Raw genomic sequence first — 14,744 nt, forward strand, 5'->3', positions numbered from 1 at the left:
AATGCCGCGCCGCGGGGGCGCGACGGCCCACCGGCGGGACGAACAGGGGACCGGCTATCGGAGGACAACCAAGGCTCCTGCGGCACTGCCGTATCGTTCCTCCTGGGCGTGATTCTGACTTAGAGGCGTTCAGTCATAATCCCCACAGATGGTCTTCGCCCCATTGACTCCTCAGCCAAGCACATACACCAAATGTCTGAACCTGCGTCAAATCTTTGACTTGATTCTTGGGATCCTCTAGTCTGCTATTGGATCTCTGTATATTATTCTTTATTTCAGTAAGTGTATGCTTAATTTCTTATTGGTCCTTTTTCATATCCTTGAGGGTCTCACTATATTTCTTGGAGGTTTCTAGAAGATTCTTGAAAAACCTTATAACCATGGTTTTGAACTCTATATCCAGTAGTTTACTTTCCTACATTTCTTTCATTTGTGACCTGTTTCTTTGTCTCTGCCTTTGGGCTGCTTCCCTGTGTTGATAGAGTGGCTTTGTGTGCTAGGTGTCCTATAGGGCCCAGTGGCTCAGCCTCCCTTATTACCTGAGGTGGACATTCTTGGTGCACCCCTTTGTGGGCTGTGTGCACAGTCTTGTTGTAGTTAAGCCTTGATTGCTGTTGGTATCACTGGGTGGAATTGACCTCCAGGCCAATTGGCTGTGAGGACCAGTTGTGTCTACAATGGGAGAACTTCTGTGCTGGAGATACCCTTATGGGGCAGGATTTGCTTCAGTGAGGCTTTGGTGCTCACTGAGTCTGCCCAGGTTTTTAGGCAGAGAAAGGCCAGGCTATTCATATGCAAAAGCCTCTGCGCTTGGGTGGGGTTGTAAATTGGGTGGTGCAGGGTCTCAGGGAATCACCAGGGCGGAGCAAACCACTATGGCTCCTAGTCTGCTCTGCCTTGGAGAGGTCCCGGGGTCTGTGTCCGTCAGCCCCGTGCAGGAGCAATGACCCAATGACCCCTGCAAGCACCTCTGCGAGAAAGCCGCCCTCACGCTCCGGCCCGATGCCAGACAGTCCAGTTTCTCTCGTTATGAGCCTGGGTCCCCAAATTCTCACCCGGAACTGGAGTTCAGAGCTGTCAGGAGCTTGTGTCTCCCTCCTGATTGAAAAAGACAACAGCGTACCCAGCTGCCAGGCCCTTTCACATGCACCTCCTTACCTCCACACTTCAGTACCTCTGCACCTCCTACCGGACTCAATGCGCTTTTCTCTTTCCTTCTAGTTGTAGAATTTCCACTCAAGCAGCCTTGCCTTGGTTCTGGATGGTATATGTTTTGTCTTTTAGTTGTAGTTTTAATGTGGTTGTGTGCGGCAGCAAGTTCAGGTGTTTACCTATGCCGCCATCTTGGTTGTCCCTCTCTGCTTTTTAAACATTAAAACTTTTTTTTCTTTAAAGAAATAAGAATCACAACTTGTTGCATGCCTGGCACTTTTACATATACTGTATTATCTAACTTAATACTCAAAGCCACCCTAACAAGGGGAGGCAGAATCTCAGATATTATATTTCAGGCAAGGAAAATGGGGCCCAGAGTTTCAGTGTATGACCTTATACACACACAGAGAAATGGTACAACTAGGATTCAAACCTTAATGTGTCTGACTCCAAAGCCTACACCTATCCAATACTGCATAGAATATTAAGGAGTATGTTTCCCTTGATTAATTTGAAAATGTGGGCTTTAAGAATTCTTTTATCTCCCTTGGCTGTATCTTGATTTTATAGGTAGTGAAGAAAATACTTAAAATTTCTATGAACGTGGTCTCCAACTGACAAAGGTTAAAAGCAAAACAAAAATTGCTCTTTCACTTGGCACATGGGAGATAAGTGTTACGAGTGCTCAGTTTGAAATAATGGTTATAATTTCATGCCCTGTGTTTTAGGTGAGAGCACATTTGTCTTTTATTCTTTCATTGCTAAAAAATGATTTTCCTTACTGGGTGATAGATTTACAGCCTATAAATAATCCTGATGGCCACATCTGTTTTTAGCCCAACTGAGATTTAAAATAATAAAATAAAAAATAACGGTGGATGATCTGGACTCACAGACGGTCATTCGGTGGTCGGTATCCTGCCAGCACTCATTACTTGGTCAGGTCAAATGTGTTTATTCAACTTTGTATTACTCATAGTGGGAAAGTTCAACCAATTTTGTGACACATGGAATAAAGAAGAAAGATGCGTACTTTTTGTTAATTACATAATTGAGATCTTATTGATTATCCTATCAGAAACCATGTACCCAAGCAAGGTCTGCTCCTGAACCACTTGTGCCTTCTCATGACCATATGGGACGTTGATTCACACTGCAATTTTCTGACCTCTGTATGACCGCTGGGCAGATTATTACTGTTTCCTGATTTGCCACATTGTCCTCAACTCTCACCTCCTTAAGGATCTATTTTCCTTTCACCCTCCTGATACATTTTCCTGATTCTTTCCCCAAATGGCTTCTCATCTTTATTTAAAGTTCAGCCAGTACTTTTCAAACAAGGAGACTTTGTTTAGAAAGAAGGGTTTTGTTTAGAACAAAAATGCATTCTTTACCGAAAAAATATTTCAGGCTATCAATGGACATTGGGAATACAAAAAAGTACTGAAGACTCAAATATTTGAGGAAGAATATAGTATTAGGAACTTCCATTCTAGCTGTTACCTCTCTGCTTCTCCTCTCTCTTATTGATCCTCTTCCACCATGGATATGATCTCAGCACCTTAAATTGTTCCTTCCCAGCTTAACTCGCAAAAAAAATGAAAACCTATGTCCAACCCACTAAGATAAATTACAAGGATATCTGGCTGGGAGTTCCTGTGCCCAGCCCTTTCCTGCCATCCCAGAAGGTGAGGGGGTACATATTTCCAGGACACCTGTAACCCTTTGTGGCCCACAGCTGTGTCACAGTACGAGGGAGGGGAAGCTTGTAGTGGACGAATTTGCACTGAGACCGCACAGAGAACTATCATTACGGAAGTAATGCATATATGCTCTACTGTTCTGCCTGTGATCTATACTGTTAGCAAATGGACATGTGGACTTCAGGAATGGTAGGACTACTCCCCACACAGTCTGTCTGCTCATCTGCTCTCTCCTGCCCATCCACCTGATTCTATCTAACATTTATTGATTTCCTACACTTTGTCACACACTCTTCTTGCACCATGGAAGATTCCAGGTTAACTACCCCTTAAAACTAGGTCACGTACTAACTTACGGTCTAGGGGCTTTTAAAGGGTCATGCAATATTGGCAGTTTTCCAGAGGCTAGGAAAATCGTAGGCACGCAATAATGCCTGTCATCTGAGGAAACAACCTACACAACTTAGTGTTATGAAAATTTTTTTAACCTCTTTTGTGGAGGTTGTATAATCATACCTCATAAAGCAGAAAAAGGGAACAAGAGTGGCTAAAAATCTTCTTATCGTTTGAGATTCTTAGACGGGAAACTTGGCATAAATTTAAAGTATTTTCATTCATCCTGATACTATAAGCCAGCGGTTCTCAACCTGTGGGTCGCGACCCCTTTGGGGGTCAAACGACCCTTTCACAGGGGTCGCCTAAGACCATCGGAAAACACATATATAATTACATATTGTTTTTGTGATTAATCACTATGCTTTAATTATGTTCAATGTGTAACAATGAAAATACATCCTGCATATCAGATATTTACATTACCATTCATAACAGTAGCAAAATTACAGTTATGAAGTAGCAACGAAAATAATTTTATTGTTGGGGGTCACCACAACATGAGGAACTGTATTAAAGGGTTGCGGCATTAGGAAGGTTGAGAACCACTGCTCTAAGCTTTGATTCCACCTGTGAAAATTTGGTTGAGGAATAGTTATTTAAGTGAAGTAAAGTAATTTAATATACCAAAACTAATTAATATAATACAGTCATATCCCCCATACAGAAAATATAGGCCAGCGGATTCTTTACTGCAGGTCGTGACTTACTTAGCCCTGTGGGTCACCAGCAACAAGCACAGCCTGAGCTGCTTGCTGTCCCTCGTGTGTACATTGAACTCCTTGGGGTGAGGCTCATCCCCTGGTGTCCCGCCAGTACACACTCCTGTGTCCAGCTGCCCTGACAGGAGAGAGAACACGCAGAGCAAAGTCAACCTCATCTCCTTTCTTGCCCATGGATTGGGCCTTTGATCATGAGATGACGTTAGCTTTTGTACCCTTCCTCTAGAACAGTGGTTCTCAACCTTCTGGCCCTTTAAATACAGTGCCTCATGTTGTGACCCAACCATAAAATTATTTTCATTGCTACTTCATAACTGTAATGATGCTGCTGTTATGAATTGTAATGTAAATATCTGATATGCAGGATGGTCTTAGGCGACCCCTCTGAAAGGGTCGTTCAACCGCCAAAGGAGTCACGACCCACAGGTTGAGAACCGCTGCTCTAGCAGGATGGGGTAGAGGCATACAACGAAGTAATTTTTTAATTCTGATTATACTACTTAAGAATGAAGTGGGGAGCAAAGATTGGAATGACTATATTAGCAATATGTAATGTTTTAAGATTTTCTATGAAAGGTGTAGAATGGCTAGAACAATAAAAATTCTAAACTGTAGCTCTTCCACGGAAATGGGTACCATATTGGAAAAGCAGCTGAAAAAGGGTAACAGGATTGGCTAAAAATATTTTTATCATTTGAGATTCTTAAATGTGAAACTTGGCATACATCTTAAAGTACTTTTATTCATCCTAATACTCTAAGTTTTTAGATTCAATGCTGGTAATAACTGGAGCACTCCAGGTGACAAGAAGAGCATCTTCTATGGCTTCTTCTTTGGAGAAATCTGTAACAAGCATAGAATCAAAAGATTTTTCCTACAAAATCCAAAGATAATGTTTTTTTTTAAGGGAACATTTTTTTCTAGTTGTATTTATCAAGATCCAGAAAAGACTGGTAGGCAAACTTAGTTAAGCACCTGAGTGATTTTAAATTAATAGAGGGGTCAAGCAAAGACAGATATGGTTAAAAGGAAATATAAATATACTGAATCTAAGTTAGATATTTGTTCTGTCGATAAAGGCGGCTAAATTCATTCATAGATATTTAGCTTATTAAAATTGATTACGAGGGTGATGGAAATGGGTTTGGAATTCTCATAAAAGTCTTCCTAAGTAAACTAATGTGCAGTTTATATTAATGCTTTGGTTTATTATAGGTTTTTACATTTTAATTGTAGCATTCATATAAATTGGTGGTTCTGTTTTCTATCATCTAATACATTTAGTATTATATTGATTATTCAGGAAGGTGGTTAACTCCTTAAGATTACTGCCTACAATTCAAGTATGAAACATGCTTAGTTTATATAGCTGGGCTATCGGACTTTATTCCAGCCTTTAAAAGCCACTGATAGCTAACTTTAACTTTTCTAAAAGAGGATACAAATATTAGATTTATTTAGCCAGGATACATTCTCCAAGAGCTTTATAGGTCATTAGATATGTTGAAGCAGGTATTAGAAAAGTAACATTATACCCATTTAGGTACCTATTATAATACTATTTGTATAATTTTTAAAGCTTATTTTGTCTCGGGAGTCACAGAGGGGTAACTTCTACAACCAATATCAAAGTGAAATTTACAGATGCTGAAAAAATTTTAAAAAAACAACAACAGATGCTGATAAAGCTAGCTTTTAGTTTGCTAACTGATCCTTAACTGAAGCTAGGGAGTTCTAAACTTTCCTAGACTTCTGACAGCCTTACCTAGCCTTTTAACTAGCAACCATAGGCTTTATACCCTTTAATTAATTTAATTGCTAATTGCTATACCTAAACTTTTAAAAAATATATATTTTATAGTTTTTTTACAGAGAGGAAGGGAGAGGGATAGATAATTAGAAACATTGATGAGAGAGAAACATCCATCAGCTGCCTCCTGCACACCCCCTACTGGGGATGTGCCCGCAACCAAGGTACATGCCCTTGACTGGAATTGAACCTGGTACCCTTCAGTCTACAGGCCGATGTTCTATCCACTGAGCCAACCTGGTTAGGGCCTTGAACATTTTTATATTAATTGCATTCATCTTTGTCTTTACTGTAGGAACAAAGACTTCTATGTAATTCTGGATTAGTAAATGAAATAATAAATGTGAAAGTATTTTTTAAATTTATTTATTTATTTGTAAATGGTATGTGTTTATTTGTAAATGGTATGTGTTTTTATTGACTTTATTGGGGTGACATTGGTTAATAAAATTATATGGGTTTCAGATGTACAATTCTAAGTCAAGTCTCCTCATGTGAAAGTATTTTTTAAAGCAAAAGTATTTTTTGATGTAAAACATTGAGTGGTTATCATTACTACATGTTTCACTTAATTTTGGAGGGAGTTCCTTTCAGTTATAATACCAATCAGCTCTTTACTTGTGAATGTTTAATAGTCATTTTGTAACCTCTTCTAAAGGTCCTCTATTTCAGCTTGAATTCACTTGCTAACAGGATTAACCTTGATTTCTTTTTGACATTGGAAAAATCTTATAAACTTCATAAAGCACAATTATTCAAAGGCTTTGAGTACTTAAACATCATGTAAGTCTGGCAACATGATATACTCATCATGTAAGTATATCTGCAGGCTTTTGTTTCTTCATCTTAAAAAGTGGGGGTTGTACTCATTCAGTCAGCACACTAATGACAGTAGATGATCTGTGTGCTGAGGCAGAAACTGGAGGTTAATTATGAGACTTCTCGCCTGAGCTAGCTGCAGCCTTTTCTACATATGCATCTATAGTGAGGCAGCCACTTCAGCTGATCTCATCCAAGAAATGAGACTTACTTACCACCTTTGGACAAAACAATCTTTCTTTAAAAACTCTAAATTTATAGTTCAGTGTTAGGGGGAGGGCCTTTTGAACCTTTATCCTTGAGACCACTACCATTTAAACCTAGACACAATGGCTCTTAACTCTAACATGAACCTTGGAGATATCTGCCACATTGGCTGTCTATAGTCAAACTCATTATCTTCTCCCCATTCCCTCTCTCCATGCCAAACAAAGGTGCATTTCCTTGTTTTTTATTATTAATGCTATCATTTTTCTACCCATTACTTGCTAACAAAACGTCCAAAAAAGACAAAAGTTCCAGGTTACAGAGGAGTTAAGAGCCTAATTATACCAGTGAACACATTTTCAATCTAGATTTTACTTGTTTTCTGTGGCACTTTAGAATGTTAACCACTCATTCTTTTTCATACTCTCTCAACCGTTCTCTTGTTATCCCAAAAGATTTTGTAAAGTGTTTTCTTAAAAGGCAGGGAAGGAAAATAGACATGGAAGGTGCCAGAGAAAGTGATGCAATGCAGGCTGCTGAATGTTTAAGGTGGTGATTATGAGAGCAAGGTCCTCAGGACCTCTGCCCTGGAAATTCCAGAATCATCCTGTCATCATTGTGTGTTTTTTTGTTTACTAATTTACTTTAGCTAAATTTACTGGGGTAACATTGGCTAAACCTCATGTATATAACTTTGTAATAGTTCTGTATATTCTATCGTGTGTTCCCCACCCAAAGTCTAGTCTCCTCCATCTCATTTGTCTTTTTTTAAAAATCATTATTGGTTACTTAACTGTCTAACATTCCAAGCACGCCCCCACCTCAGGACCTCTGCAATTGCTATTTCTTCTGCTTGAGTGATCTTCCCTAAGTTATTTGCACAGCCTGCCATCTCACCTCCTCAGGTGCCTACCCACAGATCACTTTGGAGAGACTTCTCAGACCAGCCAATCTAAATAGGGCTCCCCACTTGGATTCTCGCTAGTCCCTTAATCTCCCTCCTTTGTTATTCTTCATTACAATTGACTACCTATTATCATTTTATACTTTAATTTTTATTTGCCTGTCTATGAATTCAAGGATTTGACTCTTCTCCCTACCATATCCTCTGGGCCTAAAACAGTACCTGGCTTATAGTAGGCACTCAGTAAATGTGGTTGAAGGAATAACACACTTGGAAAACCACCTGTTAATATAAGTCCATACTCTTCAACTTGGCATTAAATGTCCTACACAACACGACTGTAACTTAGTTTTGCAGTCCTTTGTGGGAAAATAGGGCATCAAAAAGACTGAGGGACAGATCATGGAGTACCTAAATACAGATAGAAATTGTCGGGTTAGAGCTGTGGCTATAATTTTAGTATGACCTGTGGAGCTATAGATCCTCATGGAGTGAGAGTCTTTTCTCCAATCTCATGAATGTGGCCAAGAGGATCAGAGAATGAATGCAGTTACCCTGAGAGCACCCAGGAAGAAAGTCCTACTTTAGGGTGCAGCTTTTAAATTAAATGAAGCTAAACTAAGCTGCCCTCAGGTGGGGTACAAGAGAAGGTGCTGAAGCCTAGGAGCTCCTTCAAATCATCATGTTGTACTGGGTTATTTGTATCAATGTTTTGTATAGAAATTTCAGCACCTCCTCATTATGTATTGGTTTAAATGTAAACTCCAATCCCTCACCTTTTAAGTCCCAGTCTTTACACAATTGTTTCTTAATATAGAAATACTAAAAAATACTACATGTAATCAATAGCTCACCTAACCAAATTACTTTTTCTTAAATTTGGGGTATCTTTATTCTTGCCTCTGTGCCCTTTCCTTATCCTATCTCTATCTAGAGTTCCTTCAAGAGCACTGTCTCTCACTGTCAAAAATGATATCTTCATTCCATTTATAAACATGTGAAAGTTCCTCACCCCTTGACTCCTTTTTGTCCTTAACATGCGTATCTCTTACTATAGTCATTTATATAATTTACCTTATCATTCTCTGTGCTTCATATGGAGAAACTTTCTTATAACTGTATAGCCCCATAACACTTTATGCAAAGCCTTGTCTACAGTAGGCATTCAGTTAATGGTTGTAGAATTGGATTAATTCCCTTGAAAATGACTTCAAGATCATCCAAGGACAGTTATAATTTAGACAGGGAGACATAATGTCATTTTGTTAGAGAATGACTTTTGCACCTAATGCTTCTTCACAACTAATTACTGAATGAATAGTGTGCTAGTAACTTAGCTGAGAAGTTTTAAATGTACATGAATATCCCCAGCAGCATGTTCCCCCTTCCTGTGCCCCTGCCGTCTTCCAGTGACTATTGTCAAGCAGGTGCGTAGCAGGTACAGTGCAATGAGCACTCATTTTCTAATAAGTAGAGAAAGTGCTGTTCCAAAAATATAAAACCTAAGAAGACTATTTGGACAAAAAAACCCAGCTACTTTTATTTAATTTTTTTAGAACTGTTTACTCTTTTTAAAATCTTTATTATTGAAAATATTACATAAATCCCCCTCCCCCCCCCATTGATCTTTTTTCATCCCGCTCCTGCCCCACCCTACACCTCCTCATTCCATTGTCTGTGTCCATGAATTATGCATACATTCGTACAAGTTCATTGGTTGATCTCTTCCCGCCCACCCTCCCCTGCCTTTAAATTAATTTAGAGTTGTTTTAGAATAAATCCTGAATGACTGCTGAGTAAATGACAATGTGAACAAAATACCCAAGAAACCAAACCTATACTTTAGCTACCTCAACAACTGAATCGGTTATTTTTGTGGTCACCTGATTTACTATTTGATATTCAATCTTGAAAACACTAGTTTGATTCTCTCACGCAAATGGGTTTATACTTATACCCAGTTGTATTCTTTTATGTGGTTATGGCACAGGAACAAGCAGGAGTTCATCAACTAAAGAAGAATGTCTTCATTTGTAAGGGTGTATAACAGTAAAAAATGGAACATTTGAAATTAACAACAGGGCATTTTTTCCATCTCTAGGGACCAAGAGGAACAGATGGTCTCTCTGGGGAACAAGGTACACAGGGTGCCAAGGTAATCTCTGAGCTTTCTGACTTCACATACAGTTGTTACTTTGAGCCCATATATTCTGTCTAAAAACTGAGGCATGTCCTTTAAAAAGTATGGCCCTACATTTTCTCTTAGTCTAAATAAGGAACATACATAAAGTTTTTATCACACACAGAAATGTAATATTTAATATTGAACTGTGTGCATGATGTCTGATTTTTTTTTGTAGGTGAGTGTATGCTGGCATGTTTAACACTGTAATTTACAATCTTATTAACTCAGTTGGTATTGATACTTTTTTAGGGTGAAAAAGGAGATCAAGGGAAAAGAGGACCTTCTGGTCTTACTGTAAGTAGTAAAGCATTTCACAGTAACGATAATCACTTGAAACCTTTCATTTTCCTTGGTGTATGGTTAATATTTGGGGAAGAAGCTACTTGACCCAAACATTTTCTTTCTTATGCAGGGTAAGACTGGAAACCCTGGAGAGAGAGGAGTTCAAGGGAAACCAGTAAGTAATTAAAAATCAGCAATGAACAAACTTGCCTGCTTTACTCTCTGACACAACTGTTGTTTAATATTTAGTATGTTGGACTAACAATACAAGTTCTTTTCTTCAGTCATCAGATCAGTGTTTTAATTTGGGCAAATTGCTTATTTATTCTGAGCCTCGTTTATACAGATCAGTAAACTGGTGGTTGATAACTTTTCACTCTAGTTATGGTTAGTTTTTCTCTAAAATCCATTTCAAAATAAAAGGATGTGATATTACATAAATATAATGGAATATTAATAAAGCTGACATAACAAGAAACTTCTTTGAGGCTTCTTGCCTTTCATTTTATTTCAACTTGATTGTTTTTTAGACCCTTTCAGTGTGGAGATATGTGTGTCATCAGGCTTTCCAATGGCACTGCTCTGAGAGTTTTTAACGTTATGTAACAGTAGATATTTTCTATAATAAAAAATCTTTTCAGAAGTACACATTTTTTCCCTGAGAAGCAACAAGTTCTGTGATTATCATCATTAACTGAGGGGCAAAACTGTTTTTAAAGAAAGAAAATAGAAAGATACATATACACATATGTACACAGACATACATATATATTACATATATATAATTTTGAGCATATAAGCTTAAGTGTATATGGGTATTTTTAATTACTTTCATTTGGAATCACAATTTTTAATGATGAAGTTTTGATTTGTAATACACATAAGCGTATGTAATTAAAATTATAGAATTAGATAATATTTTAATAGCCTCCAACTGAAGAGTCCAAGAAGGATAAGAGAAAAATGTTTTAACTGCCATAGTAATTGTCACTGTCACATTTACTTACTCCTCATTGAACTCTGCTGCCCCCTGCCTATTGGTTTTCATAATAGCATTATATTTGACAGTGGACAAACCTAAAATATCAGACCTAAAAGAGAAAAATGACTGTATCCAGGGAAAGAACTTTTGTGTGACATTGTATTATTGGTTGATGTAATCTCCAAAGAATATTCTTTGAATATTAATATTCCTCATCTGAGTTTTTTATATATTAATGTAAATGGTGTTTGTATAGTTTTTTTTCCATTTTACTAGGCCATATACAAAGCTAATATGTTGTAATGAGTGGAGAGACTTGGAGCTCATCAAGTTCATCAAGCCTATCAGATATTTCTGGATAAATGTAAAATTTGATATTTGATTTCTTCAATCTATATATATAAAAGCCTAAGTGACTGAACTACCGAATGACCAGTTGACCAGTTGCTATGACGCGCACTGACCACCAGGGGGCAGACACTCAGTGCAGGAGCTGCCCTCTAGTGGTCAGTGTGCTCCCACAGCAGGAGCACCACTGAGCCAGAAGCCTGGCTTATGGCTGGCGCGCGCAGCTGCAGCAGCATAGCCTCTCCCACCTCCGCGGCAGTGCTACCGAGCTGCGGCAGGGGCAGGCACAGCAGGGCTGGATGAGTGGGGCTGGGATGTGCAGGAGTGGCACCCAGCCCCAGCTTGGGCTCCTCCCTAGCCACCTGCCCCTTTCTGCATTGCTACATCCCTCGGGGGTTGTTGGACTGCTGATTTCAGCCAGATCCCTGAGGAGATCATGCCAAAACCGGCAGTCTGACATCCCCTGAGAGGTCCCGGATTGTGAGATGGCACAGGACAGGCTGAGGGACTCCACCAGTGCACGAATTCATGCACCAGGCCTCTAGTCAAATATAAAATTCACTAGAGCCACTTTGTAACCATAGCTTATGGCAAGCAAGTTTCATAGACGATTGGAAGAGTAAATCACTTTAGTGGATGATATGGGTTGGATATTAAATCATGAGTTTGTAATAGTTGTTGAGGTTTACTTAGCTCTATATCTACACTGTCTCCTTCTTCTTGATTGAACTGAAATAGACTTTGAGATCTTAAGAAAGCTAGTATCAATCCATCCAAGAAATCCAGACAGTCCTAAAGATTTATTTCTTTGATCCTGCACAATAATCTCAGTGTCTTTAGTCATTTACCCACTGTCAATAAGCTGACAGTACTATAAAATAAAAAGATGTAAAATAGATCGGAGGTCAGATTGACCTTTGTTCTAGTAGTGCATGTTCCTTTTAGCTATATGTATAGTCTTGGTTAAATTGGTTAGCTCTCTGGATCATATTTTCCTCATCTGTAAACCAAAAATATCTCTAACTTGTCACAATTCTAAAACTAGATATTACATGAAAATTGGTAACACATTTAGCACTTTGGTAGTTCAGATAACCAGGAGAAAGTATATTTTTCTATGGGCCAGAATTGTTTCCACACATAGATCTCTCTCAAGGGGAAAATTAAGAGGAAAGGCTATGATCCATTGTGTTATTAAAGTGATAAAACCTCAGTAACTGTTTTTAGTTTTCTAAGTCTTGTACAAACTATAACAAATTGTACATTATTTTTATCTAGACATTTTTTCAGTTAATGAGATTAGGAAGTTAAATCAACTATGATTTTGTTTTTCTCTATTTCTCTCTTTAATTCTGTCAAATTTTGGTTTATGTATTTGAAACTCTATTTTAAAGTATTTGCATTTATGATTATAATGTCTTCCTGATCAACTGATCCATTTATCATTACAAAATGTTCCTCTATATCACTGGTAATACTTTTTATTCCTGGTCATACTTTTTCTTTTGAAATCTATTTGATGTCTTTCCAACCTTCTTACGCTTGCTGTTTCAAGGCCATATCTTTTCCATTCATTTACTTTCAAGCCATCTGTGTCTTGATATTTAAAGTGAGTGTCTTATATTTGGGTCTTGCTTTCTTATTCATTTGGATAATCTCTGTCTTTTAATTAGCATTTGGACCATGTCCATTTAATGTAATAATTGATATGGTCGCATTAAGGTCTACCATTTTATAGTTGTTTTCCTTTGTAGTGGTGTGGTATTTTTGTTCAATACCTTCATTTGGTCTTGAATAATTTTGAGAACGCCATGTTAATTTGACTATTGGCTTTTTAGCTATACTTCTCATTGTTATTTTTAAGTGGTTATTTTATGTCAAAAGTGAGCAAACTTTTTCTGTGAAATGCCAGAAAATAAATATTTTAAGCATTGGGGGTTGTATAGTCTCTGTCACAACTACTCAGCTCTTTAATCATAGTTTGAAAGCAGCCACAGATAGAATGTAAAGGAATTAATATGGCTTTGCTTCAAAAAAACTGCATTTGAAAAAACAAGTGATGGTCCAGATTTGACTGTAGTTTGCCATCCCTGGTTTAAGGATTACAGTATACATGTTAACTTTCCATTGTCTACTTAGAGTTAATATAATACAATTGCTCCTCGACTTACAATGGGATTATGGGTTATATTGTATACTGAAAATACGCCTAACCTACCAAACATGATAGCTTATCCTAGTGTACCTTAACCATGTTTGGAACACTTAGATTAGCCTACAGTTGGGCAAAATCATCTAACACGGTGAATACACTATAGAATATTGCTTGCTTACCCTCATGATTGCATAGCTGACTGGGAGCTGACACAATGCTGCCCAGCATATGAGAGGATATCATACTGCATATTGCTAGCCAGGAAAAAGTTAAAAATTCAAAGTACTGAATGCATATCACTTTGATACCATTGTAAAGTCAAAAGTTGTAAGCTGATCTATTGTTAAGTTGGGGACCAAATATAATACTTATAGTAATTGTAAGGAACTGAAAACATATAGCTCATTTACTAACATCCAGTATTTTGTGCTATAATTATACATATATTCCATATTGCAAAGTTAAACCCCATATGGTAAAGTTAAAATTTTGCTTTAATATAAATAAGTTAAATGTGTGTTTTAGAGATATTAGAAAAATAGTGTTATTTTATTTATCCATGCATTTATTATTTTTGGTGTTCTTCATTCCTTTCTGTAGGTCTGCATTTATAAATGTTGTCATTTCTCTGTAGCCTATAGAACTTCCTTTAGATTCCTATAGTCAAGTTCTGCTACTGATTAATTTCTCTTAGTTTTGTTTATGAGAATGTCTCTATCTCATCTTCATTCTTGAAGGATATTTTCACATGATATAAAATTCTGGGTTGGTATTTTCTTTTATTTGATTTTATTCAGCACTGAAAAAATAGATATGTCATTTTTCTTTTGCCCTCCATTATTTCTACTGAGAAGTCCACACATCTTTATCATTATTCCCCTACAAATAATGTAACAATTTTTTCTGGCTGCTTTCAAGATTTTCTCTTTATTTTTTTTTTTACTTTTAGCAATTTGAGTATGATGTGCCTAGATGGTTTTGTTGTTGTTGTTTGTTTGTTTGTTTTGTTGTTGTTTTGTGCATATAGTGAGCTTGAGGTTTGCTGAGCTTCTTATGTGGATAAATTGGTGTTTTCAGTA

The 14,744-nt window shown here is 37.5% G+C and overlaps 1 protein-coding gene across 1 annotated transcript in view; it reads left to right on the forward strand.

Annotated features, from left to right (window-relative positions):
• Window positions 1–14,744, forward strand: part of COL24A1 (collagen type XXIV alpha 1 chain) — a 281,993-nt gene that overhangs the window by 154,073 nt on the left and 113,176 nt on the right. Inside the window, exons 29-31 of the mRNA XM_023758248.1 lie at window positions 9,815–9,868; window positions 10,148–10,192; window positions 10,311–10,355. Coding sequence (XP_023614016.1) covers window positions 9,815–9,868; window positions 10,148–10,192; window positions 10,311–10,355 — 144 coding nt within the window. The remainder of the gene's footprint in view (window positions 1–9,814; window positions 9,869–10,147; window positions 10,193–10,310; window positions 10,356–14,744) is intronic.

Source organism: Myotis lucifugus, unplaced genomic scaffold (assembly GCF_000147115.1).
Source record: "Myotis lucifugus unplaced genomic scaffold, Myoluc2.0 scaffold_126, whole genome shotgun sequence".
Taxonomy (NCBI): domain Eukaryota; kingdom Metazoa; phylum Chordata; class Mammalia; order Chiroptera; family Vespertilionidae; genus Myotis; species Myotis lucifugus.